Source organism: Pan paniscus, chromosome 23 (assembly GCF_029289425.2).
Source record: "Pan paniscus chromosome 23, NHGRI_mPanPan1-v2.0_pri, whole genome shotgun sequence".
Taxonomy (NCBI): Eukaryota; Metazoa; Chordata; class Mammalia; order Primates; family Hominidae; genus Pan; species Pan paniscus.
The window spans coordinates 60,590,338-60,617,955 of NC_085927.1; the positions used below are offsets into that span (position 1 = coordinate 60,590,338).

At 55.8% G+C, this 27,618-nt stretch overlaps 1 protein-coding gene and 1 non-coding gene across 6 annotated transcripts in view; one reads left to right on the forward strand and one right to left on the reverse strand.

Annotated features, from left to right (window-relative positions):
• Positions 1-26: 26 nt before the first annotated feature.
• The window catches only part of SHANK3 (SH3 and multiple ankyrin repeat domains 3), a 58,900-nt gene continuing 31,308 nt past the window's right edge, over positions 27-27,618 (forward strand). For 4 of the 5 annotated variants that reach the window (XM_055105968.2, XM_055105969.2, XM_055105971.2 and 1 more), the window contains exons 1-12: positions 27-329; positions 673-876; positions 2,309-2,380; positions 4,239-4,347; positions 4,423-4,574; positions 4,673-4,840; positions 4,966-5,082; positions 7,427-7,504; positions 9,924-9,990; positions 18,705-18,978; positions 21,757-21,950; positions 22,916-23,029. In XM_055105968.2, coding sequence (XP_054961943.1) covers positions 42-329; positions 673-876; positions 2,309-2,380; positions 4,239-4,347; positions 4,423-4,574; positions 4,673-4,840; positions 4,966-5,082; positions 7,427-7,504; positions 9,924-9,990; positions 18,705-18,978; positions 21,757-21,950; positions 22,916-23,029 — 1,837 coding nt within the window. In that variant the 5' untranslated portion in view covers positions 27-41. The remainder of the gene's footprint in view (positions 330-672; positions 877-2,308; positions 2,381-4,238; positions 4,348-4,422; positions 4,575-4,672; positions 4,841-4,965; positions 5,083-7,426; positions 7,505-9,923; positions 9,991-18,704; positions 18,979-21,756; positions 21,951-22,915; positions 23,030-27,618) is intronic. The other variant, XM_055105967.3, reaches the window with a different exon arrangement.
• LOC129395193 (U6 spliceosomal RNA) lies at positions 15,184-15,287 on the reverse strand. The gene has a single exon (XR_008622699.1). It is a non-coding gene; the product is annotated as a U6 spliceosomal RNA (small nuclear RNA).

The following is a 27,618-nucleotide window of genomic DNA, read 5'->3' on the forward strand; positions in this document are numbered from 1 at the left end:
CCGCCCCCGGGGAAGGCAGGCGCCGAGCTGAGCCGGGGCCGATGCAGCTGAGCCGCGCCGCCGCCGCCGCCGCCGCCGCCCCTGCGGAGCCCCCGGAGCCGCTGTCCCCCGCGCCGGCCCCGGCCCCGGCCCCCCCCGGCCCCCTCCCGCGCAGCGCGGCCGACGGGGCTCCGGCGGGGGGGAAGGGGGGGCCGGGGCGCCGCGCGGAGTCCCCGGGCGCTCCGTTCCCCGGCGCGAGCGGCCCCGGCCCGGGCCCCGGCGCGGGGATGGACGGCCCCGGGGCCAGCGCCGTGGTCGTGCGCGTCGGCATCCCGGACCTGCAGCAGACGGTGAGCCCCGCCGCCCTGGGCCCGGCCGTGCCCCTGCGCTCCCCGCCCGGGATTCCCCCACCCACGCCGGGCGCGCCCAGCGCCTGGGACCCCCGGCCCACGGCTACTCACCCCTCCCCCGCCGCCTCCGCCGGGACCCTCCCCATCGCCAGGGCGGGGCCCCGGGAAGCCCGGCCCCTGGGGCGGGGCTTCGGCCGCGGTTCGCGGAGGCGCGGGGTCCCGGGCGCCGGCACCCGAGCCCCGGACTCCTTCGGCGGGGGCCCGGGGCTCGGCACCCCGCATGGGGCCGGCGGGGCGGGTCCGCGCTCCCGGGACCTGAGCTTACGAGCCCGCTCCGCTGCAGAAGTGCCTGCGCCTGGACCCGGCCGCGCCCGTGTGGGCCGCCAAGCAGCGCGTGCTTTGCGCCCTCAACCACAGCCTCCAGGACGCGCTCAACTATGGGCTTTTCCAGCCGCCCTCCCGGGGCCGCGCCGGCAAGTTCCTGGATGAGGAGCGGCTCCTGCAGGAGTACCCGCCCAACCTGGACACGCCCCTGCCCTACCTGGAGGTAAGTGGCCGGCGCGGGGGTGAGCTGAGGAGCGCGCAGGGTGGATCACCAAGCCCCGTGGCGGGACCAGTGAAGGGCACGGCAGTGGGGAAACACAAGTGGGAGGGGTGAGGGGTGGAGGCTGTGTGTGTGTGTGTGTGTGTGTGGTGCTGTGTGCAGAGTGCAGTGAGCGTGTACAGGGTGCAGCGAGCGGACACAGTGTATGCAATGAGTAGGCACGGTGTGTGCAGCAAGTGGGCAGGGTGAGCAGTAAGGATGTACAGTGTGGGCAGTGTGCAGTGTGTGCAGTGAGCGGGCAGGGTGTGCGCAGTATGTACAGTGTGGGCAGTGTGCAGTGTGTGCAGTGAGCATGTGTAGTGAGCAGGCAGTGTGTGCAGTTAGCAGGCACAGTGTGTGCAGTGAGTGGGCAGTGTGCACAGCATGTACAGTGTGAGTGGTGTGTGCTGTGTGCCGTGAGCATGTGTAGTGAGTGGGCACAGTGCAGTCAGTGTGCACAAAGTATGCAGTGGGCACGTACCGTGTGTGCAGTGAGTGGTGTGCAGTGTGTAGTGTGCAGTGAGCAGTGTGTACAGCATTGCAGTGTGGGGCAGTGAGTACAGTGTGAGTGTTGTGATTGTGGTAAGCAGGATGCACAGTATACAGTGAACAGTGTGCACAGTGTGTGCAGTGTGGGCTGTGTGCCACACAGTCAGTGTGGTGTGTGTAGTTTGAACAGTGTGTGCATTGAGCAGCATGGATGGTGTGGACGCTGAGCATTGTTCTCCAGGGAGGAGTGTGAGCACGAGTGAGTGCCAGAGGGGTGTGTGGTGTGAGCAGGGCTATCTGTGTGCACGTTTGTTCCTTTCTCCAGCTGTGAAGTCTTGTGAAGGCCAACCAAGTCCCCTCCTTTACTCACCCATGCATGGTGTGAAGATGTATTGAGTGCCTTGCTAGGCATGGGGACGTAGACGGGGTCAGTCCTGTGGAAGGTCTTGGAGTTTGGCAGGGTGGAGGGGGGTGCCCAACTGCAGTGGGCGTTGAATAAAGATTTTGTGAGCTGAGCTCAAAGTTGGGCGGGCCTCCGTGGTGGCACAGGAAAGTGGGGTCAGTTCTACCTGGAGAGTGGAGGGGGATGTCTAGGATGGTAAGCCTGGAATCAGGCCTTCAGAGAGGAGTGGGATTTTGCCCAGAATCCTGGGGATGGGAAGGCAACGGGACAGTGCAGGCTGCGGGCAGCTAGGCACGTGCCTTCCATCGGGCTGCATCATGCCTGAGTGTGGTGGGTGCATGGCAGCTGTTAGCTCTGTCCACTGTGGTAATATGACTGATGGTGTGTACAGGAGGGCAGTGAGGGGTGCAGTGTGGCCAGCATGAGCGGGACGGGGTTTGTGCATGGACTCACTTGCTCAGCTGGGGTGGGGGCATTTTCTCTACCTTTTCTTTATCTGAGCAGTTTCGATACAAGCGGCGAGTTTATGCCCAGAACCTCATCGATGATAAGCAGTTTGCAAAGCTTCACACAAAGGTAAAGGATCACGGGGAGGGGGCTCCTGAGGTTCCCTCCTGCCTCCCTGTGGCTGCTGTCCCCCACCCCAGCTTGGGGCTGACCACAGTCCCCCAGCTTTAGCTCAGTCCATTTCCCCATCATCAGGGGCCCAGAGCCTGTACTGGGTGTGGCTGAAGGGCTGGGCACAGATTCCTGGCCCCATGGTTGGGGTCAGGTGTTACAGTGATGTGTTCCAGTTAGATCAGACTCTTGCCGACCCCCCTGGCTTAGGGGCTGGAGTGTCCTGTGAGAAGCTGGGTGGGAGAGGGAGTGGACAGGCATCTGATGTGATGGCTGTCGGGACAAGGCACCCAGCATCGAGTGGTCGACCGGTGCTGGGCATTTGTGATTAGACCTCTCACTAATCCTCTTCCAGAGGGACTGTTATAACCCTGTTTCACAGATGGGGACACAGAGTGCCCGACTGTGTAGACAGTGAAGCTGGGGCTGAACCCAGATCTGTCTGATTCCAGGCCCTGTGCCCAGGCATGCCTTTGAGGTGTCTACTGCTGGGTGCCACCCCCAACTGGGCCTGACCCCAAATGCTCTTGAGGGGGGCACCTTACTATTTCCCACTGAATGTCAGAGGGGCAGGGTGGGTGCCACAGCCCCTCCCCAGGGGCTTCCACCCCCAGCTCACAGTCCAGCAGGCACTTGTTTGCTGGATACTTTATGGGCGGTCTCTGGAGCCCAGGAGAGGAATCAGAACTGTCAGCCCTGTGCCCTAATGGTCCCATCAGTGACTTTGGAGCCTGAGGCTTCTGTGCCAGGCTTTTCTGCTGCCCCAGGGCAGGCGGTGGTCAACGGCCTTGGCACTATGGCTGGGCAGAGTCCACTGTGGAAAGGTCCCCCCTCCTGCCACTGGCCCTCACTTGACCTTGTCAGCCTGGGTTCCTCCCCCATGGCCACCCCTCCCTCCGGATCTCTCTTCAGTGACCAACAAGACATGAGTGACTCACTCTGAAGTAGGTCTCGTTTGTTTTTAGGATGAGCCTGAACTTCTTACATAGCCCGTGTTTCTGCTTGCCTGGGCTCCAGCTGGCCTTTCCCTCTCCCCTGGTAGTGAGCACTTCCTCCTCTTTCACTGCCTGGCCCGCCTGAGGAGGTTGCCTCCCAAGGCAGGGGTCCCTATGGCACCCTCCCCTATTTCTGAGGTACACTGGGTGTTTATGGAAGGGCCCCGGCCTTTGGCCAGGGCACCTTGCCTTGTGTGTGTGGTGTCCGTAGTGCCGGCTGGGGAAGTGAGGTCTTGTGGGGTGAGTGAATAAACTGGGTGAATGAGTACAAGGCCATCAAAGTCATGTCACAGGATGGGTCCCTGGGGTGGGGATCTGCGGTGGGGTGAGCTGGAGAGGAAAATGGGCCGAAGAAGGAGCAGGTTGTCTCAGGGCGCTGAGGATTCAGGGCTGCTGTGGGGCTGGTTCCTGCCTGGGTGGACCTCGGGCTCTTCTAGGCCAGGCAGGTCGGGGCAGCAGGGCTGGAGAGACGGAGCCAGGGCAGTGACTGGGCCTGGAGTGGGGGACTTGCTTGGGGCCCCACCAGGGTGACCTGGCCTTGGTGAGGGGCTACTTGGGTACAAGCTGACAGTCATGAGTGGTTTGGCTATCAGGGCGCAAGGAAGGGCTTTGAGCCGTGCATGGGCCCACCCGAGTGGGAATTGGGGCCGTGGTGGGAGTGCAGGACCGTGGGTGACAATTGCGATGTCAGGTGCCAGGTCAGACTGGTAGGGATGTGGCGGGGGTTGCCTGAAGGTGGCCTGAGGCTTGCCGGAGGAAGGCGGGTGATGTTCAGATGATGGAGGCCTTGGTGCCAGGCTGACTGACGGCCGGTGTTCCAGGCGAACCTGAAGAAGTTCATGGACTACGTCCAGCTGCATAGCACGGACAAGGTGGCACGCCTGTTGGACAAGGGGCTGGACCCCAACTTCCATGACCCTGACTCAGGAGGTGAGGAGCGGAGTCGGGGAGGGGCATGGCCTTTGCGCGGCTGGGAGCCTGACCCTTATCTGTCTGTGAACCCAGAGTGCCCCCTGAGCCTCGCAGCCCAGCTGGACAACGCCACGGACCTGCTAAAGGTGCTGAAGAATGGCGGTGCCCACCTGGACTTCCGCACTCGCGATGGGCTCACTGCCGTGCACTGTGCCACACGCCAGCGGAATGCGGCAGCACTGACGGTCAGTGAGGGTGGGGCCTGGCCTGGAGGGGCTCTTGCCTGGTGATGGGGCTGGGGGCAGCTGGGCCTGGTGTGGATACTGAGGCTGCTCACCCTCAGACCCTGCTGGACCTGGGGGCTTCACCTGACTACAAGGACAGCCGCGGCTTGACACCCCTCTACCACAGCGCCCTGGGGGGTGGGGATGCCCTCTGCTGTGAGCTGCTTCTCCACGACCACGCTCAGCTGGGGACCACCGACGAGAATGGCTGGCAGGAGATCCACCAGGTGTGCAGGGAGCTGAGGTGGGGTCCCGGCCTCTGTGTGCTGGGTGGGGGATCCTGGCTCTGTCTGTAGGGGTGGGGGCCCTAGCCTCTGCCCAGGGACCCTACAGCACCTTGCTCTTCCCCCAGGCCTGCCGCTTTGGGCACGTGCAGCATCTGGAGCACCTGCTGTTCTATGGGGCAGACATGGGGGCCCAGAACGCCTCGGGGAACACAGCCCTGCACATCTGTGCCCTCTACAACCAGGTGCGACTGTGTGTGCTGCACATGCCTGCACCAGCGAGTGTGGACATACTTGCCTGTTCTGGGGGTGTACGTGTGTTTGTGTGCACACAGGTGACCCTGTACAGTGATTGCATGCATGCACCAGGGAGTGTGGATATACTTGCCTGTTCTGGGGTTGTACATGTGTGTGCACACAGGTGACCCTGTACAGTGATTGCATGTGTGCACCAGGGAGTGTGGATATACTTGCCTGTTCTGGGGGTGTACACGTGTGTTTGCACACAGATGACCCTGTACAGTGATTGCATGCGTGCACCAGGGAGTGTGGATATACTTGCCTGTTCTGGGGGTGTACATGTGTGTGCACACAGATGACCCTGTACAGTGATTGCATGCGTGTACCAGGGAGTGTGGATATACTTGCCTATTCAGGGCATGTACGTGTGTTTGTGTGCACACAGGTGACCCTGTACAGTGATTGCACGTGTGCACCAGGGAGTGTGGATATACTTGCCTGTTCTGGGGGTGTACACATGTGTTTGCACACAGATGACCCTGTACAGTTATTGCATGCGTGCACCAGGGAGTGTGGATATACTTGCCTGTTCTGGGGTTGTACGTGTGTGTGTGTGCACACAGATGACCCTGTACAGTGATTGTATGCGTGCACCAGGTAGTGTGGATATACTTGCCTGTTCTGGGGGTGTACACGTGTGTTTGCACACAGATGACCTTGTACCATGATTGCATGCGTGCACCAGGGAGTGTGGATATACTTGCCTGTTCTGGGGGTGTACACGTGTGTGCACACAGGTGACCCTGTACAGTGATTGTACACGTGTACCAGGGAGTGTGGATATACTTGCCTGTTCTGGGGTTGTACATGTGTGTGTGTGCACACAGATGACTCTGTACAGTGATTGCATGCATGCACCAGGTAGTGTGGATATACTTGCCTGTTCTGGGGTTGTACGTGTGTGTGTGCACACAGGTGACCCTGTACAGTGATTGTATGCATGTACCAGGGAGTGTGGATATACTTGCCTGTTCTGGGGGTGTACATGTGTGTGCACACAGGTGACCCTGTACAGTGATTGTACACGTGTACCAGGGAGTGTGGATATACTTGCCTGTTCTGGGGTTGTACCTGTGTGTGTGTGCACACAGATGACCCTGTACAGTGATTGCATGCGTGCACCAGGGAGTGTGGATATACTTGCCTGTTCTGGGGGTGTACGTGTGTTTGTGTGCACACAGATGACCCTGTATAGTGATTGTATGCGTGTACCAGGGAGTGTGGATATACTTGCCTGTTCTGGGGGTGTACATGTGTGTGCACACAGATGACCCTGTATAGTGATTGTATGCGTGCACCAGGGAGTGTGGATATACTTGCCTGTTCTGGGGGTGTACATGTGTGTGCACACAGGTGACCCTGTACAGTGATTGCATGCGTGTACCAGGTAGTGTGGATATACTTGCCTGTTCTGGGGTTGTACGTGTGTTTGCACACAGATGACCCTGTACAGTGATTGTATGCGTGCACCAGTGAGTGTGGATATACTTGCCTGTTCTGGGGGTGTACGTGTGTTTGTGTGCACACAGATGACCCTGTACAGTGATTGCATGCGTGCACCAGGGAGTGTGGATATACTTGCCTGTTCTGGGGTTGTACATGTGTGTGTGTGCACACAGATGACCCTGTACAGTAATTGTATGCATGTACCAGGGAGTGTGGATATACTTGCCTGTTCTGGGGGTGTACACATGTGTGTGCACACAGGTGACCCTGTACAGTGATTGTATGCATGTACCAGGGAGTGTGGATATACTTGCCTGTTCTGGGGGTGTACATGTGTGTGCACACAGGTGACCCTGTACAGTGATGGCATGCGTGCACCAGGGAGTGTGGAAATACTTGCCTGTTCTGGGGGTGTACACGTGTGTGTGCACACAGATGACCCTGTACAGTGATTGTGTATGTGCATCCCTGCCTCTGTGCCATGGTATATGTATGTGCTCTGTGTCCTGCAGTGAGTTGTGGCTGCAGCACAGCCTCATAGGCGTATGTTTGCACATTTGTTCTCTGAACACACAGGGGCTTCACATGTGTGCACGTGTGTTCTGAATAACCAGGTATGAATTGGGTACATCTAGGCCCTCTGGGCCAGGTGAGACCTGAGCGTGTATACCTACTGGCTTGTCCCTGTGCAACTCAGGTGTACATGGAACAAATAGGTGTGAGTCCGTGTGTGCGAGCCTGTGCCCTGCGCACGCCATGTGTGCATTCCTGTGTGCGCATGTGCTGTTGTGCTCGGATGGTCTCTCCAGCCACCCAGCTGTGATTCCCTCTTCCCCGCAACAGGAGAGCTGTGCTCGTGTCCTGCTCTTCCGTGGAGCTAACAGGGATGTCCGCAACTACAACAGCCAGACAGCCTTCCAGGTACACCGGTGGTTTACAGAAGCTCAAGGCTGCCCCAGAGGTGTCTGTCTCTGTGTCCATGTGACTTGACTTCTCTGAACCTTGGTTCTTCCCTGGAAGGCCCTAAGGGAGCACCTCCCCCAGGACTGCCCACAGGAGGTGTTGGGGGACGAGCCCAGCACGCGAGGGGTATTTGGTGTTGATGTTCCCTTCGTCCCCTCGCCAGGGAGAGAGGAGGGTCAGCAGGGCTCTGGGGCAGGGGTATGGGGAAAATGAGAAGACTGGGGTGACAGGTGTGGGTCTGACCCCCCAACCCCGAGAGACCAGCAGGGGTGCAGAAGCCAAACTGCAGAGGGGGTGGAGAGGGGGGTGGTGGAGGGGGAGTTTTGGAGAGGGGGTGGGGTGGAGAGGGGGTGGAGAGGGGGTGGTGGAGGTGGGGGTGGTGGAGAGGGGGGTGGTGGAGAAGGGGTGGTGGAGAGGGGGTGGTGGAGAGGGGGGTGGTGGGGGGTGGTGGAGAGGGGGGTGGTGGAGGGGGGTGGTGGGGAGGGGGTGGTGGAGGGGGGTGGTGGGGAGGGGGTGGTGGAGAGGGGGTGGTGGAGAGGGGGTGGTGGGGGGTGGTGGAGAGGGGGGTGGTGGAGGGGGGTGGTAGAGAAGGGGTGGTGGAGAGGGGGGTGGTAGAGAGGGGGTGGTGGAGAGGGGGTGGTGGAGAGGGGGGTGGTGGGGGGTGGTGGGGAGGGGGGTGGTGGAGGGGGGTGGTGTAGAGGGGGGTGGTGGAGAGGGGGTGGGGTGGAGAGGGGTGTGGTGGAGAGGGGGGTGGTGGAGAGGGGGTGGTGGAGAGGGGGGTGGTGGAGAGGGGGTGGTGGAGAGGGGGTGGTGGAGAGGGGGGTGGTGGAGAAGGGGTGGTGGAGAGGGGGGTGGTGGAGAGGGGGGTGGTAGAGAGGGGGGTGGTAGAGAGGGGGTGGTGGAGAGGGGGTGGTGGAGAGGGGGGTGGTGGGGGGTGGTGGGGAGGGGGGTGGTGGAGGGGGGTGGTGGAGAGGGGGGTGGTGGAGAGGGGGTGGGGTGGAGAGGGGTGTGGTGGAGAGGGGGGTGGTGGAGAGGGGGTGGTGGAGAGGGGGGTGGTGGAGAAGGGGTGGAGAGGGGGGTGGTAGACAGGGGGTGGTGGAGGGAGGTGGTGGAGAGGGGGGTGGTGGAGAGGGGGTGGGGTGGAGAGGGGTGTGGTGGAGAGGGGGTGGTGGAGAGGGGGTGGTGGAGAGGGGGGTGGTGGAGAAGGGGTGGAGAGGGGGGTGGTAGAGAGGGGGTGGTGGAGGGGGGTGGTGGAGAGGGGGGTGGTGGAGAGGGGGTGGGGTAGAGAGGGGTGTGGTGGAGAGGGGGGTGGTGGAGGGGGGTGGTGGAAGGGGGATGGAGAGGGGGTGGTGGAGAGGGGGGTGGAGAGAGGGTGGTGGAGAGGGGGGTGGCGGAGAAGGGGTGGTGGAGGGGGGTGTGGTGGAGAGGGGGGTGGTGGAGGGGGGTGGTGGAGAGGGGGGTGGTAGAGGGGGTGGTAGAGAGGGGGTGGTGGAGAGGGGGGTGGAGAGAGGGTGGTGGAGAGGGGTGTAGTGGAGAGGGGTGTAGTGGAGAGGGGGTGGTGGAGGGGGGTGTGGTGGAGAGGGGGGTGGTGGAAGGGGGGTGGAGAGGGGGTTGGTGGAGAGGGTGGTAGTGGAGAGGGGGTGGTGGAGAGAGGGGTGGTGGAGAGGGGTGTGATCCCAGCCGCTGATGTAATTCAGGGGAGGTTTCCGGGCCCTTTCTCTGGCCAGGTTGGTTGGCACTGATGACCAGGTGGACGTGGTCTCTGACTTGGAGTTTGTTGGGGAGTCGGGAATATTGTGGGGGTTTGCGGACCAGGAACGGAGCCAGAACTCCCCTATTTTCAGTAGGAGTGAGATGTGGGAAGAGTGGTCAGGCTGCTGAGGTTGTGTGGTCATAGAAGGTGGAGGCAGCAGTGGGCTGCCAGATGGGTTTGGGCACACTGGGAAGCAGATACGCCAGGGCCTGTTGGATGACTGGGTGCAGGGTCACAGGAAGGGGAGGATGAGCTTGGCAGCTTGGGCAGCGGCGGGGCCTTGGCTGAGATGGGAAACATGGCTGCATGTTGGGACAGACCAGTGTGCCCGTTTGCTTGGGACTGCTGGTTTTAGCTCTGAACTTCTGTCCAGGTAGCCCCTCAGTCCCAGGCAGACAGAGGGTGGGTCACTCCAGTTATAGGGTGTGCCTGTGGCATCCCAGTTACAGACAAGAGTGTGTGTCAGTAGAGAAGAGGAATGGGCTGGGGTCTCCGGGGCCCCCAACCAAGGAAGACTCCACACAGGAACTGGAGAAGGAGCAGCTGGGGCTGGCTGGGGAGGCAAAGCTGGTGCTGCTCAGCCCCTCCCTGCTCCTCAAGGCCTTGAACTCCCCTTTCCCTCAGGTGGCCATCATCGCAGGGAACTTTGAGCTTGCAGAGGTTATCAAGACCCACAAAGACTCGGATGTTGGTGAGTTCTGCCCACCTGGGCGACCCTGCTGAATGTAGATTCGTGTGGTTTTCTGGGGCCCAGCAGATGTGGGGGTCAGTGGTGACATAACAAAGGGGCCCCACACCCCACATCTACACTGTGTGGCCAGTGGTCTCTGAGTGGCCACTGCGGGCATGAGGAACGGGCCACAGGGCCTGTGTTGAGTGAACGTTGTTTTTGGTCTGGGAGAAGAGCATGGTGAGGTTTGGGCTGTGGGCCGGGGCTAGCATTCAGCTTAGGGGGCAGCATAGGTTGAGAGTGGGGTTGAAGTTAGGGTCAGAGTCCCTGTTTCCCGTTAAATCCTAGGAAGAGCCAGCAGGAGACATGGGGGTGGTGGACCTCACTTCACCCTGGAGCAAGCATGAGTCTCGGTGGTCCGTAGCAAGCTCTCAGCATGGAAAGATCATATAAATGACACATAAGGAAAACAACAGTGATGGGAAAGCAGAATGGGGCTGGGAATAGTGCCATAGCCATCCTCAGGGCAAGGAGCTCTGAGCCCCCTGCTGCCTGCGAGTAGAGGAAAGCCTGGTGTGTGTGTGACTCACGGTCCTGGAAGGAAAACCAGGAGACACACACGTGGCCTCAGCCAGGATACCCGAGCCTCTTGGAGGTCTCTGGTGGGTGTGGTGCCAGGCTGGGACCGTCCTGTTGTAGCTGCCGGAGTCCCCTCTGGGAGAGTTGTAGCTGCCGGAGTCCCCTCTGGGAGAGTTGCTGCTGGCCAGGCTGGGACCGTCCTGTTGTAGCTGCCGGAGTCCCCTCTGGGAGAGTTGTAGCTGCCGGAGTCCCCTCTGGGAGAGTTGCTGCTGGCCAGGCTGGGACCGTCCTGTTGTAGCTGCCGGAGTCCCCTCCGGTGCCTGTGCCTCTCTCTGGAATATGGACTCCCAGGACCCCCTTCCTGCCATGAGTGTTTACTCGTGGGTGTCCCCATTTTTTGTTTTTGTTTTAATTTGAAGTGACAGCGGGCAGCAAACGTCTGGAGCAGATGTTAGGGTTGGACTCTCACTTGGTTCTAATGTGAGGTCATGGTCAGGGCTGGAGTTGAATTTTGGACTGGGGTTAAGATTAAGGTCGGTTTCATGTTTAAGGGCCCTTCTTCTGTAGAGTTCCCCCTGAACATCCCCCTGTAAGGCTTGGTTATGAGCCCCTCCACCCCAGGCTGTGTCAGTTGAACCATCTGAGGCTGTGGCAGACCCTCGGTGAATGCCACAGCTGCTCTCAAGGCCACTGCAGGGAAGTGTGTGTTGAGGAAGTAACTGGGCCAGTGGGATGGGTAGGATCGGAGTCCAGGGTCAGGTCAGGGGAGAACTGTGGTAAGGTTTGGGTTTGCATAAGGGGCAGCAGATAGTTACTTCTGGTTTGGGCTGGTGTTTTGGAGGTGGCCCTTAGTGTTGGAGGGCCCTGGTTTGTGCATGTGTGGGGCCTCTTCCTCTTTTTTTTTTTTTTTTTTGAGATGGAGTCTGCCTGTGTAGCCCAGGCAGGAGTGCAGTGGCGCGATCTCGGCTCACTGCAAGCTCTGCCTCCTGGGTTCTCACCGTTCTCCTGCCTCAGCCTCCCGAGTAGCTGGGATTACAGGTGCCCACCATCATGCCTGGCTAATTTTCTGTATTTTTAGTAGAGACGGGGTTTCACCGTGTTAGCCAGGATGGTCTTGATCTCCTGACCTCGTGATCCGCCCGCCTCGGCCTCCCAGAGTGCTGGGATTACAGGCGTGAGCCACCGCGCCCGGCCAGAGCCTCCTCTTCTGCCTATAATTGTCTAACCGTGGGAAAGCTGTCCGGGACCTCTGCGCCTCAGTTTCTCTTAAGTGAAACATGGTCTCTTATGGTCATTTGCATCCCCTTCCCCCTGTGGCCTCCTGTGGCATTTGATCCTAGGTGGGGCTGGACTCTTGCCGGTGGCCTTGGTCTAGTTGCTTGGAGGGAGGGCGGGAAGGCCCCATCTGCCCCTCATCTGTGCGTTGTGGACAGATACCCCAGGGCTCTTGGAGTCACCATGGTTGCGACTTACTGGCTATCCAACCTAGGTGTGCTTGCTTGGTTGGAGTTAGACACACGTCCCTCAGTGGTAAGGAGCAGGCACCTGTGTCAGTTCATCCTGATGTGGTCGTCGGCTCCATGGGCCAACAACACCCTTACCTGATCAGGTGCCACACACAGACACTAGGGTGACACCGCCAGATTTCCCTGAGTACAGGCAGCATATTTGTCAGGATTTAATACAAGCCCCTTATCTCAATTTGCCCTCTCAACAACCCCCCAAGGAGTGATTAGACTGTTTTACAGAGAAGGAAACTGAGGCACAGAGGGGGTTAATTCAGACCTGATTGATTCAGGGTCTGCCTTTGTCACTCCCATGCCCTCCGTACACATTTGCTCCAAGGACAGGACAGTCATGACTTGCTACATCCTATCCCCACTGGGGTCCCAGAGTGGGGCCTGTACACAGAAGAGGAACTGGAAGGAGGTGCCGCCTTCTCTGGTGGGCAGGTGCCACCTGGTGGGATCTGGTAGACTGGGACCTGTGTAACCCTTCAGGCAACAGGATAGCTTGCTGCCTCTTGACAGCCCTGCTTGCCCCCTCTAGACTGACAGGCCTTGGGTGGGGTCCCTGGCCTGGGCGTGGAATGGGCATCCCACAGTGCTTTTGATGAGTACCTTGGGGAAATGCTTCTCCAGGGTGCTGTCATGCCCATGAGAACACACCTGTGCCTGGGAGTGTGTGCCTGAGAGAGGGTAAGAGACGATGTGGACCCAAAGAGTGACCTGACATGACAGAGGCAAGGAAGCAGAGGTGACCACTTCTAGGCCAGAATGATTCAGTAGCGTTCTGTATATTCACGGTGTTGTCCAGCCAATTCTATTGAATTCAAAACATTTTCATCACCACAAAAGAAGACCCTGGATACATTAAGCAATAATTCTGCATCAATTACCCTCTCCCTCCAACTCTGTCAGCCATTAACACACTTTCGTCTCTGTGGACTATAGATTTACCTATTCTTGATATTTCATGTCAATGGAATCATATAATAAGTGACACTTAGTGTCTGGCTGCTTTTACTCAACATGTTTTTGAGCTTCACCTTGTAGGATATATCACTGCTTCATTCCTTCTTATGGCTGAATAATATTTCACTGTTGGTATAAATGACATTTTGTTTATGCATTCATCTGTCAATGGATACGTGGGTTTCTACCTTTTGACTGTTTTGAATATTGCTGCTGTCAACATGTGTGTACATGTACTTGTTTGAATACCTATTTTCAATCTCTTAGGTATATACCTAAGAATGGAATTTTGGAATCATATGATAATTCTATGTTTAACTTCTTGAGGAACTGCCAAACTGTTTTCCACCATTTTGCATTCCCACCAGTGATGTATGAGGCTTCCAGTTTCTTCACATCTTCACCAACAGTTGTTACTATCTTTTTTTTTTGACCGTAGCCATCCTAGTAAGTGTGAAATGGTATTTCATTGTGATTTTGACTTGTATTTCCCTAGTGACTAGTGATGTTTTGCATCTTTTCATGTGCTTATTGGGCATTTGTATATCTTCTTTGGAGAAAAGTCAAGTCCTTTGTCCATTTTTAAATTGGGTCATTTATTTTTGTTGTTGAGTTGTAAGGGTTCTTTATATATTCTGAATACTAAACTTGTGTGGAATATGTGATTTGTAAATATTTTCTCTGTAGAATAGGAGATCCTTGTCACTTTTTTGATAATGTCCTTTGATGTACAAGAATTTTTAATTTTGATAAAGTTCAAGGTATCTATTTTTTTCTTTTGTTGTTCATGCTTTTGGTGTCATAGGTCACGAGGGTTTATCCTCTAGGTTTTCTTCTAAGAATTTTACGGTTTTCACTCTTAGGTCACTCATCCATTTTAAGTTTTAACTTCTGTTTATGGTGTGAGGTAGGGAGCCATCTTCATTATTTTGCATATGAATATCCAATTGTCCAGCACCATTTGTTGAAGAGACTATTCTTTTCCCATTGAATGGTCTTGGCACCCTTGTTGAAAATGAATTGATCCTAGATATGTGGGTTTATTTGGACTCTCAATTCTATCCCAGTGGTCTACATGTATATTCTTATGCCAGGACCACATGGTTTGATTACTGCAGCTTTGTAGTAACTTTTTATTTTTATTTTTTTGGAGATGGAGTTTTGCTCTTGTCACCCAGGCTGGAGTGCAATGGCGCAATCTCAGCTCACTGCAACCTCTGCCTCCCAGGTTCAAGCAATTCTCCTGCCTCAGCCTCCAAAGTAGCTGGGATTACAGGTGTGTGCCACCATGCCCAGCTAAGTTTTGTATTATTAGTAGAGATGGGGTTTTACCATGTTGGGCAGGCTGGTCTCGAACTCTTGACCTCAGGTGATCCACCCGCCTCTGTCTCCCAAAGTGTTGGGATTACAGGCATGAGCCACTGCACCCGGAGTGTAGTAACTTTTGAAATCAGGAGGTTTGAGTGCTTCAACTTGTTCTTATTTGTTATCATTTTGGCTAATCGGGGCCCCTGGCAATTCCATATAGACTTGAACATTGCTTTTCTATTTGTGCAAAAAGGGACATTGGAATTTTGCATTGAATCTGTCATCACTCTGGGTGACATTAACATTTTAACACCATTGTCTTCCAATTAATGAACATGGGATGTCCTTTTATTTATTTAGGTCATCTCTAAGCAGTGTTTTGTCATTTTCAGTATATAGATTTTTTTACTTCCTTAGTTAAATTTATTCTTGATTATTTTCTTCTTCTGGATGCTATTATAAATGGAATTATTTTCTTAATTTCCTTTTTGGATTGTTCATTGCTGGTGTGTAAAAACAAGTGATTTTTGTGTGCTGATCTTGTGCCCTACAACTTTGCTGAATTTGTTTATTAGCTCTAGTAGCTCTTTTGGTGTATTCTTTGGGATTTTCTATATATAGGATCATGCCATCTGCAAATAGAGATAGTTTTACTTCTTCCTTCCCAATTTGGGTGCCTTTTTTTTAATTTTTATTTTTGCCTGTCTAGAACTTTCAGTACGGTGTTGAATACCAGTAGTAAAAGCAGGCATCTTTGCCTTGTTCCTGATCTTAGGGGAAAAGCATTCAATCTTTCACCATTGTGTATGGTGCTATCTATGTGTGTTTTTTTTGTTTGTTTGTTTTTTGTTTTTTAAATATGGAATGCTTCATTAATTTGCATGTCATCCTTGTGCAGGGGACATGCTAATCTCTGAATCATTCTAATTTTAGTATATGTGCTGCAGAAGCAAGCACTTCGGATTTTTAATAAATTTCCTTTATTATGTTGAGGAAGTTACTAGCTTCTATTACTAGTTTCCTGAGTGTTTTTATAATGAAAGAGTGTTGGATTATGGCAGATGCTTTTTCTGCATCAATTGAAATGATCATTTATTTCCCCTTTTGTTCTATTAATGTGATGTATTATATTGATTACATTAGTCTGTAGATTTCTTTTCCTGCAATGCCCTTATCTGGCTTTGGTATCAGGGTAATACTGGCCTCGTGAAATGAGGGAGTGTTCCCTCCTCTTCTGTTTTTTGGAAGAGTTTGAGAATTTGTGTCAATTCTTTAAATTTCTAGTAGAGTGCACCAGTGATGCCATCTGGTGGTGGACTTTTCTTCGTTGGGAGGCTTGTGGTTAAGGATTCAATCTCTTTGCTTGTTATAGGTCTGTTTAAATTTTCTGTTTCTTCTTGAGTCAGTTTTGGTAATTTGTGTTTTTCTAGAAATTTGTCTACCTCATCTAGCTTTTCTATTTGTTGGTATGTAATTGTTCATAGTGTTATATTCCTTTTTAACTTCTGTAACACTGATAGTAAGTCCCCAAATTTCATTTGTGATTTTAGTTATTTCTGTCCATCTTCTCTCCTTACTAGTCAATCTAGCCAAAGGTTTGTCAATTATGTTGATATTGTCAAAGAAACAACCTTTTATTTCCTTGATTCTCTGCTGTTTTTCTATTTTGTTTATCTCTGCTCTAATCTTACTGTTTCCTTCCTTCTGCTAGCTTTTCTTTCTTTTGCTAGTTTGGTTTGCTCTTCTTTCTCTTGTTTGTTTGTTTGTTTCTTTTTGGTCTTCTTTCTCTAGTCTGTCCGTCCCTCCGTCCCTCCCTCTCTTGCTTCCTTCCTCTTTCTTTTGTTTGCTCTTCTTTCTCTAGTTTCTTCTTTTCTTCTCTCTCTTTTTTTTTTTGGAGATGGAGTTTCGCTCTTGTTGCCCAGGCTGGAGTGCAATGGTGCGATCTCAGCTCACCACAACCTCCGCCAACTGGGTTCAAGCAATTCTCCTGCCTCAGCCTCCCGAGTAGCTGGGATTACAGGGACCCACCACCATGCCTGGCTAATTTTGTATTTTTTAGAGGCAGAGTTTCTTCATGTTGGTCAGGCTGTTCTCGAACTCCCAACCTCAGGTGATCTGCCTGCCTCGGCCTCCCAAGTGCTGGGATTACAGGCATGAGCCACTGTGCCCGGCCTCTTTTCTTTTCTTTTCTTTTATTGGTTCATTCATACAGACAAGGTCTCACTATGTTGCTAGGCTGGTCTTGAGCTCCTGGGCTGAAGTGATGCTCCCGCTTTGGCCTCCCAAAGTGCTGGGATTACAGGCATGAGCCACTGAGCCTCGCCTTCTCGTTTCTTTTTTGTTTCTTTTTTTCTTGAGATGGAGTTTCACTCTTGGTGCCCAGGCTGTAGTGCAATGGTGCAATCTTGGCTCACCACCACCTCCGCCTCCTGGGTTCAAGCAATTCTCATGCCTCAGCCTCCTGAGTAGCTGGGATTACAGGCATGCACCGCCACACCCAGCCAATTTTTGTATTATTAGTAGAGATGGGGTTTCTCCATGTTGGTCAGGCTGGTTTCGAACTCCCGACCTCAGGTGATCTACCTGCCTCAGCCTCCCAAAGTGTTAGGATTACAGGCGTGAGCCACCGAACCCGGCCTTCTCTTGTTTCTTAAGATGTATAATTAGGTTATTGATTTGAGATTGTTTTCCTTTTTAAAAGTAAGTGTTTACAGCGTTGTTTCCCTTTAAGTACTGCTTTTGCTCCATATGTTGTATTTTTGTTCTTGTTTGTCTTAAAGTGTTTTCTAATTTTCCTTAAGATTGATTTCTTTTTTCTCTTTCTTTTTTTTTTTTTTAGAGATGGGATCTCACTCTATGGCCCAGGCTGGAGTGCCCTGGCTTGATTTTGGCTCACTGCAGCCTCAACCTCCTAGTCTCAAGCCATCCTCCCACCTCAGCTTCCTGAGTAGCTGTAACTACAGGGTGCAGCACCACACCTGGCTTTTTCTATTTTTTATAGAGATGGGGGTGTCACTATGTTGTCCAGGCTGGTCTCAAACTCCTGACTTCAAGTGATCCTCCTGCCTTGACCTCCCAAAGTGCTGGGATTATAGGCTTGAGCCACCATTTCTTTTTTGAGCCTGGTTTCTTTTTTGACACATTGGTTGTTTAGGAGTATGGTGTTTAATTTCCACATATTTGTGAATTTTCCAGTTTTCTTTCACTTCTCGATTTCTAGCTTTGTTTCGTTGTGGTTGAAAAAGATACTTTGTATGATTTCAGTCTTTTAAAACTTTATCGAGACTTGTTTTGTGGCCAAACATACAGTCTGTCTGGGAGAATGTTCCATGTGTACTCGAGAAGAATTCTTGAATATATTCTGCTCTTGTTGGGTGGCATGTTCTGTACGTATCGTTGAGTCTAATTGGTTTAAGTCTTCTATGTCCTTATTGATCTCTCCAGATGTTCTACCCATTATTGAAAGTAAGGTATTAAAGTTTCTTACTATTATTGTGGAACTGTCTATTTCTGTCTTAAATTGTGTTGTTTGTATCATATTTTGATGTTCTGTTGTTCGGTGTGTATATGTTAGTAATTGTTAATCAACATATAATGTCCTTCTCTGTCTCTTGTTACAGTTTTTATCTTAAAGTTTATTTTGTATGATGTTAATATAACCACCCAGCTCTCTTTTGGTTACCATTTACATTAGATTGCTTTTTTTATCCTTTCACTTTGAACCTATTTGTGTCTTTGGATTTAAAGTGATTATTTTGTAAGTAGCATATAGTTGGATAATACTTTTTAATCACTATCTGCTTTTTAAGTAAAATTCTATTGGAACACAAACACACCTATCTGCTTGTATGTTGTTTGTGGTGGTTTTCATGCTGCGGTGGCAGAGTTGAGTCATTGCAACACAGACTATATAGCTTGCAAAGCCTTAAGTAGTTACTGTCCAATTCTTTCCAGAAAAGGTTTGCTGATCTCTGGTCTAGAATGTCTTTTATAGTTTCCCTGGTTATAGTTAACTGCAAATGGTCCTGTTCAGCAGTAGTCTGGTGAGATTCGTCACATGTAGCCTGTTTTGTCTCTCCTGAAGCTTGTGAAATGCAGTTCTTAGAGCATATCTGAGCATCCTCAAGGCCTCTTTCGGCTGAGAGGAGAAGCAGGCTTCTACCTCTGAAGCTAGGGTGAGAGGCAGTTTGACTGGGATGTGGCCCCTTAATGGTAGCTTCATTTGTAGGGTGGCCAACTCTTTTGGTTGGCCTGGAACCAAGGCAGTTCCTGGAACATAGGATTTAGTTTTAACATCTGGAAAGCCTGGGCAAACTGGACAAGTTGGTCACCCAGCTGGCTGTTCAGAGTCTTACCTATGCCCCCTTACCCCAGTACCATTCAGGGAAACCCCCAGCTATGCGAAGCGGCGGCGACTGGCTGGCCCCAGTGGCTTGGCATCCCCTCGGCCTCTGCAGCGCTCAGCCAGCGATATCAACCTGAAGGGGGAGGCACAGCCAGCAGCTTCTCCTGGACCCTCGCTGAGAAGCCTCCCCCACCAGCTGCTGCTCCAGCGGCTGCAAGAGGAGAAAGATCGTGACCGGGATGCCGACCAGGAGAGCAACATCAGTGGCCCTTTAGCAGGCAGGGCCAGCCAAAGCAAGATCAGGTAGGAGGGGGCTGGGAGGCCCTGGAGGGGTTGGGAGGGTGGGGTGCCGGGACCTGAGCCAGGAGGAGCCAGCACCGGGAGGCAGAGAGAGGCCTGGTGGTGCCTAGCACCTGTGTAGTGATGGGCTAGGGCTTCCTGGTTGGGGAAGGGAAGAAGGCATCTCTGGAGGTGGGGACAGGCACATGCACGCTGATTTCCGGTTGGAGCTGGGCTTGCCATGAGGACAGTGGGCAGTTGAGGGAGTGTGTTAGGTGGAGAGGGTATGCTCCTACCTGTGATTTAGAAAACACACTGCAGTGTCAGGCATGGCTGGGAAGAGTCGGGGCTGGTGGCCTGTGGTAAGGGGGGACAGGGATGGAGTTGCCACTCCAGTAGGGCCCAAAACCTACAGGTAAGCCCCAGCCCTGCCCCCAGGGTATACTCATGGTTTCCCCCAGCCCTGGCACACCTACAGGACTCTGTGGCTTCTACTCTTTACCCTCACCCTGAGGCCTGGGTCCCTGAGGCAGGGATGCCTGGACCGGAGCCCACTGGCCTCTCTGGGCTGTGCACTGGGTGCTGAGGTGGGCGCACTGGCTCTCAGCCACTTTGTGCCTGGACTTCTCATCAGTAAGTGGGAATAGTCCTACCCAAGTCATTGTCTTTGGGAAGACTTCCAGAATGCCCTGGGCAGGTGAGGGATCACCTGGCAGAGTCTGGCAACTGCCGGTGAAAGCACCTGCTCTCCCTGTGCCTTGAAGGCAGGCACCGTCTTTGTCGTTTCCTAGTTTCATCAGAGCCAGGCACTGAGGAGGGTGTTTGGCAGACATTGTTGAGTGGAAGAGTTATATAAACAGTATGTTGTTGTCAGGATGGCCGCCGGCCTTTACGGCTCTGTCAGTCCAGGCCTGCTGTTGGGCTGAATGGCATGTGTATACTAGCTCCTTTAACCTTGACGAACGTACATGTTCGTGCTCTATTAATACCATGTTACAGATGAGCGTCCTGGTACTCAGGTGGCCTGTGACGGGTCCAGGGTCACAGAGCTACGGATCAGCTTCGCTGGGCCCCAGGTAGACCCAATCCCCAACTTTCTAAGCCCGAGTGTTCAGCAGAGGGCTCAGGGTGCAGCAGGGCCTATGGAAGGCGCCCCTTCCTGTGCTGCTGCTGCCTCTGCTCTGCAGCCTGGTCTCAGCGATGTCTCCGTGTCTGTCTTTGCCTGGACTTGTTGGACTTGCAAGGCTGGCTGTACTGCCCCAAATCTCAATTCTCCCCTGAAGCTTTTTTGTAGACCCGCGGATTTTCTAAGGGCTGGGCGGCCCAGTGGCTGAAAGAACACATTCTGCATTCCGGATGTTTCCATCCCGCAGAAAGGCTGCTCCTGAGTTGGAGGCACGCGTTGCCACAGGCTCCTCCCTGCATTCATGTTTTGTATGTGTTCATCCTTTCAGCAGACACAAAACTAAGACCTGCTGTGTGAGGGGCTCCAGCTCACCTGCTCTGTGGGGATGGCAGAATTCTGTTTTTTCCTTCCTCGCAAACATTTATTGGGTGCCTGGTGCGTCAGAGGTGGTGGGTCTCAGGAGGTTGACAGCTGAGGGCCCGGGCTAAGCAGCAGTTAGGTGGGCAGTGATCCCCTTATGGGGCTGCCCTGGTGAGTGGACAAGGGTCTGCAGCTCTCGGGAGGGGCTGAGGAAGTTCGGTGCCCCGAGGAGAGAAGTCACCTCTAGGGGAGGCGAGGCTGGGCCCTGCACCGCGCGGGTCTCAGGCGGCGGCGGCTCCGCGGCGCCCTCTGTCGGCTGAGCCGGAGCCGGGACCCGACCCCCATCAGCCCCCCAGTATCACACGGGGCACGGCGGGGCGAGTTTGGGCTGAGAGCCCGTCACTTAACAGCTGGCCCAGGGGTCAGCATTTTAAGAGTAGTTCAGGTGTTGGCAACTGCGTGATGGACAGCCCACAGGAGGGGAAGGAAAGGTGCCCCTGTGTGACTAGAGCGTAGCAAATTGCCAAGCCCCAGGGAGCCTGGCTCTTGGAAAAGCGTGTGGCTCTGGCCTGCCTGGGTACTAGGGAGCCACTGCAGGCTTCTGAGCAGAGCCCCAGTGGAGGAGCGAGAGCTCAGGCTCTACCCCAGTCTGGGAGTGGTCTGGGGAAGGTGGGCATCACGCAGTGGGCGTGGGCAGGGGCCGGTGTCCAGGACGAGGGGACACAGGCCTGGAGGGGGACTGGGCACCCAGCGATCCGGGCCCTGGACCTGGAGGGGTGGGGGGGCGCCGCTCCCTCCCGTTCACCGGCTCCAGGCGGCTTTGCTGGTGCCCGAAGCCCCCGCCCCATCCCCCGCTCCCACTAGGCTGCCCTGACCACCGTCCCGCGTCCGCGTCCGAACTCCCCCTCCCAGGGGTCGGCGGCGAGGGGAGGGCGGGAGGGAGGGCGCGAGGGCCGCCACCACCGCCCGCAGAGGGAGGAGCCCGGCCATGGAGGAGGCGGGGCGCGGGGCGGCCGCGGCATGGAGCGAGCCTGGCGCGCCCAGGAGCGCAGCCCCGCGGCCCCGGAGCCCTGAGCGGGCGCGGCTCGTGCGCTGGCGGGAGCGGGCCGGGCGCGGCGGCACGGCCCATGGAGCGGCTCCGGGCCGGGCCCCCGGCGGGCAGGCGGGCGGCGGGCGGCGGGCGGCGGGCGCTGCGGCGGCGGCTGCGGTGAGGCCGGCGGCGGGGCCGGGCCGCGCGCCATGGAGGCCCCGGGCGCCGGCTTCGCGTGCCCGCTGCCCCCCGGCATCGCGTCCGTCACCTACGTGTTCGTCTACAGCCCGAGCGGGCCCGGCGGCCCCGGCCCCGCGCCCGGCCCCGGCCCCGCGCCCCCTGCGCCCCCCGCCCCGCCGCCCCGGGGCCCGAAGCGGAAACTTTACAGCGCCGTCCCCGGCCGCAAGTTCATCGCCGTGAAGGCGCACAGCCCGCAGGGTGAAGGCGAGATCCCGCTGCACCGCGGCGAGGCCGTAAAGGGTGAGGGGCGCCGGGGGGGCGGGCCCGGCGCGGGGAGGGGGCGGCGCCGCGCGCGGTGCTGGCCGGGCCGGGGCAGTGGCTCTGGGGTCTCCTTTGCCGGGGCGGCCCTGGGCCCTTGTGGGATCCCTGGTGTCACAGTGAAGGGCTCTGCCTGGGGAAGGTTCCTGCCGTGCGGGTCCCTCCGGTGCTCTGTCGTTCCGGGCTCCCTGTGTCACCACGGAGGCTCCTCTCTCGCCATGGGCGTTTCTGTGTCCCCGGGGGTCTCTGCCTGAAGGACCCTGTCCCATTACAGAGCTTCCTTGCATTGCGGGGTTCCCGTGGCACTTCTGCAGCTTCTCCATTGGAGGCCCCTGCGATGTGGGGGACCCTTGCCGTCGTGGGGTGTCTGTGACCGTCATGTGGGTGTTTGTGTTATGCAGGCTTCTGTCGCTGGGGCTTCCTGTGTTCTGGGGGGATCGCGTGCCATGACAAACCCCTCTCATTCTGGGGGTCTCGGGGCCATCACTGGGCTCCTAGCCTCAGGGCCGGCTGAGGTGGAAACAGCCCAGCTGGTGCATCACGTGGCCTCACCCACTGGCCACTGCACGATGACCCCAAGCTCTCGGCAGTGACCCCTGGGTGGGTGACAGAGCCAGGATGGGGGTCGGTCGAAGGGGCTGGGGGAGCATGGTCAGCTGGGGGTGGGGGCAGCAGCAGGAGTGTGGCCCCTGCCCCTGCCTGCGCCCCTCCCCGAGTGTGTCCATCTGTGTGTCTCTCTGTCCCCCACATGCCCACCCTGTGCCGAGCCCATCTGTTCCTTTCTCTCTTCTGCGTGGATCCCAAAATCTTCCCAGGGAAAAAGCTGGGAGAAAGTGGGAAGGGAAGGAGGGAAAGGGCAGGGGGTGGGTGGGCAGAACCTGCTCCTGAGGTGGGGTAGGCGCCCAGCTCTGCTCCCCACTGACGGCCTGTCTGGCTTCTTCCTCCAGTGCTCAGCATTGGGGAGGGCGGTTTCTGGGAGGGAACCGTGAAGGGCCGCACGGGCTGGTTCCCGGCCGACTGCGTGGAGGAAGTGCAGATGAGGCAGCATGACACACGGCCTGGTGAGTGACCCCACGGCCCCCCGGGCAGCTCCCAAGGGGACCACCCCTTCCAGTTTCCCTTTGGTCTCTCTTGGTGCTAAATCCACATGGATATTCATAGAGAAAAGACTAGAGGTAAACTCAAACAAACACTCAAAGTAGACGCAAACTTGTGTACATGACACAGACACGTGTGCACACACTCTGCATATACTTGGGAACATGTGTGTATGTAACCTGACACTTCACGTGCAGCGGAGACACATAGGACGTGTGTGACGGGGCCTCTGTCTGTGTGATCCCACATTGACTCCCAGTGACTTGCACCCCACCAGCACAGTCCTTCAGAAACACCAGGTGTGTGGAACGCATGATTCCTGCGTAGCTGGCAGACATGTAAGGAGGTCAGTGTGAGAAAAGAGGCGTTTTTCCAAAGTGGACAGATTGTCCAAGTGGGTAGAGCAGGGAGGCCTGGAGCAGCCAAGAGGAAATGAGGCCAGTTGGGCCTGGAGGTGCCCTGGTGAGTGCCCTGGGGCAGGGATGGTCTGAGGGCAGCAGGTGAGGGTGGGCTGGTCCTCAGCCTGCAGGGAGGATGTGAAGGTGAAGGCTGCAGCTCCTGGGTTGGTGAGTGGCTGCTATCCAGCCCTGCTGACCATCTGGTCCTTTGGGGGCCCCCGGGCTGGAGCTGGGTGCATGTCTTGGGGGTGCCCTTGCAAGGAACCCTCAGGGGTCCCGGGAGGCCCCCAGATCCATGCATGTGCTTCTGTCCTGGAGAGCTGGTGGGCCAAGCAAACCTCTTCTGAGTGATGGTCACTGGGGGCCATCGGTGGTGTGTCTGGATCAAGGGTGCATGCACCCTCCCTCTGCATGTGAAGGGCTCAGGCCTGGGGTTACTGTGTCCCCGTCTCTGTGTCCCCAACTCTGAGAGTTTCCCAGCGACTCCACCCCTGTACGGCCTGGACCCCTGCCCTGTGCTGAGCTCAGCAGAGGCCCAGGGAGGCAGGAGCTTCGCCACTGACCTTTTCCTGGGCCGGTGCCCTTTCCTCCTTCCTTGGCCTTGTTCTGCCTTGCTCTGACAGCTCTACTGGTGGCTTAGAGTGTGGAAGGGACTTGGCCCCCTGTTCTCAGCCCGCGGAGGGTGGATAGGGCAGGGTCCAGATGGGAAATGGTTTCAGAGATTTGGGCCCTGGTTCAGACAGTATGGGAGAGGGGAGGGGAAGGAGAGGTAGGGGGATCCACACCTGTGGCGGGAGCGGGTCTTGAGCTCCCCCACGTGGTGGTGAGGAAGGTTCTGGTTTGAGGACTGTGTGGAGTGAGGGGCATTTGGACCTAAGTCTGAAGCTGACGGGGAGGGAGGGGGGTTTAGGCTGGAGTCAGAATTGGAGAGCAGCAAATGTTTTTTAGGTGTTTGTCATGTGCTGGGCCCTGTGCTGGGAGCCGGGATCACGGAGGCTCAGCTGGAAGCCTTGTGGGAGCAGTGGCTGTGACGGGGGCCGTGTGAGCGTGGGAACTCCCTGGGCTGGCCTGAAGGAGTCAGAGAGGGCCTCAAAGCAGAGGCATTGTCTGAGCTGAGTCCTCTAGGTGGTCAGCGGCTGGGGCTGAGGGGACAGCCGTGTGTGCCGGGTCCGTGTGGCGCTCTACAGCTGTGTGTCAGCACGGCCTGCTCTGAGTGCCTGGCACAGTTTTAGCACTTTTACACGTATAAGTCGTTGACTCATCCCAGCAGTCCCAAGAGGTGGGGCCACTTGTTGTTATTCCATTTCTAGGGGGTCACATGGCCCTGAGGGGCAAAGTCTTGTTTGCAACATAGGCAGCAAGTTCTATGTGAGTGAAACGCCTGCATGGGGTGAGGGGCGAGGCTGGCGTGGGGACCACGAGGGTGGTCAGGTGGCATGGAGTCAAGTGACAGTGTGGCATCATGGCGGAGGGAACCCAGCTGCAGTGTCTGATTGTGCAGGTTGTGTAGGATCAAAGCCCGGGCTGGGCAGAGCAGAGCAATGGAGAGGAGGGTTCAGGTCTGGGCTCCAGCCAGCAGCCATGGTGTGTGTGACCTGGGGAGTGAGTGTCAGAGGTCCCGGGGTAGACGGGAGTATTTCATGAGTGGGCAGCGGGAGAGGGACCTGCGGAGGCTGCCTGCGAAGGGCAGGGAGTGGGAGCAGTGACAGTGCCCTCTGACCTCGGCTGCAGGCCCTGCTGGCCACACTGCGCAGAGCCTCTGCTCTGGGATCCCGGGGCCGAGTTCTCCCAGAGGCCAGAGTGCAACCCAGGAACAGGAACCTGCTTCCAACAGGCCCAGATCTGCTCCCCCCACCCCCCAAAAAAATCCATTTCCTGGACTGGAGTGGGGACAGAAAAGGACTTAAAGGTCAGGGAGGGGATATAGTCCCTGTGCGTGCAGGGGCTGGTGCCCAGAGCCGGTGCCTGCTGTGGGATCGGGAGGCGAGTCCTGGTCACTTACCGAGCAGAGAACAGTCTCCCACGGCACCTCCTGGCAGGCAGAGGGTGGAGCTGTGAGGGAGGGAATGGAGAAGCGAGGTCAGGTGTGTTCTGGAGGCCCAGCAGGAGCAGGCCCTGTGCCTTCCCTCCCCTCTCTCCTTCCCTTTCTTTGCAGTAAGGTCAGTACTTGGGTGGGTAGTGGGAGATGGCTGTGTTGGGCATTTTCTCTTCAGCTGGCTTTTATGTGTCTTATTAACAAAACTGGAAAAATGAGTTTGTGTTATGTAATCCGTACAATTTGTTTGGTTGACAACATCTGAAAACAGGAGGCTGGTCAAGTGCAAGTGTGGCGGGTTCTTCAGCAGGCAGCACCATGACACTTCCGTGCCTCTGTCGACGTGGAGAAGGGTGTGATGGAGGAAAGGAGGGTCTGATGCCCCACCTGAGTGGTGATGAGGCTTGGCCTGAGCTGGCCTTAGGTTCAGCGGGATGAGGGGTGCAGGTGTGGTTGGGGAATGCCAGGATAAGATATAGGTCATCAGAACCAAGGGGATCCTCCAAGTTGGATTTTTCTATTCTATATGGGCAGGCTTAGAGGGGACTGTTGACTTACTGAGAGTCACACAACGTAGTAGCTGGGACCTGGAATCCAGCCCGATATTTTTTTGATATCTGTGTCTTCTGATAGGAATAGGCACTCTTTCCTCTTTCCGTCCGGCCACTGCTCCACCTATGTTTACAGCCATCTATCCTTTGACTCACCCACCCATCCCACCATCATCTTCTTATCCGTTGACTCACCAGCCAACTCAATCCACCACCCCTCCCTTCCTCCATCCATCCACCTCTCCACCTACCTGTCTACACACCCAGTCCATCCATCCATCTAGCCATGTATCTGTCTGCTCTTTGACCTATCTACCCATTGCCCTCTCCTTCCCTCCCTCCATCCACTGGTCCAGTGCCTTTCAATCCACCCTTCTGTCCGTCTGTCTCAGATGCACCTGTCCACCATTTACGCTCCTAGTCAGCATGCAGAATGCCTGTGACATGCCAGGTGCTGTGCTGGGTGCTAGGATCACAGAGATAAAGAACATGTGGCCCTTACCCTCAAGGAGCTCACAATTAGTGGGGGAAACAGGTCATCGAAAGCTGCAGGTTATCTTTCTGATCTCATTTCCTGCCACTCTCTCTAGCTCCCTCTGCTCCAGCTGCACAGGCTCTGAACTCTCTCAAATGCTGCAGGCTGATGCCTGCCGTGGGCTTCCCCTGACCACCCCCGCTCCTGGGAAGCCCTTTGCCCACATATCCACAGGCTGCTCCCCATCCTCAGCCTCTGCTCAGCCCTCCCGTGGGGGTGAGGCCTTTGCCTGCCTTTCTCTGCCCTCCCTGATCTGTTCGCTGGTCTCCTGAGCACTTGCCAGCATTCACGAGCTATGTCTTTATCCTCTGTTTATCCTGTCTCCCTGAACAGATTATAAACCCCACGAGTGCAGAGACTTTGTTCTCTTCTCTGCTGTATTTACAGAGCTGGTACACAGTAGGAGCTCAATAAATACTTGCTGAAGGAAAACATGGATCTTGAGAAATGCTACCAAGAGAGGAAATGAGGAAGGTGCTGAGGGATGAAAGCGAGGCAGTGGTGGTGCTGCCCGTGGGGCCTTTGTGGTCCTGGAGAGTGGAGCTGCGGGGCTGGGAAGGCTGGCGGGTGGGGCTCGCAGGCAGCTGGAGGAGCTCGTGGGAGCAGAGAGGTCATGGCTGGAGGTGTGGCTCGAACCTTCAGGTCAGTGAGGGTGGAGTGGTGGGCAGACAGCTGGCTAGCTTGGTGCTGGCCATGTGGGACTTGAGATCAAGAGGACAGTTGGGGACCAAGCTCTGTGGGATGCATCGAGGTCAGGGCAGGGGACCCAGCCCCCACACCTAGATCCCCTGCCCCACTCAGTTAGTCTGAAGCAAGGGACCCCATGAGGTTGAGCATCAAGGAGCTATTGTGAAGAAGTTGAAGACAGAATGCTGCTTCCATGCCAGCGCCTATAGGCTTATAGCACGGCATTTGTACATGAGTGTGGGTAATGCAGATTCAGATGTGCACACACACGCATGAACACACCTCACGCACATGACGGCAGGTCACACGGACACATGAGCACGGCACTTGCACACAGTGGGCTCAT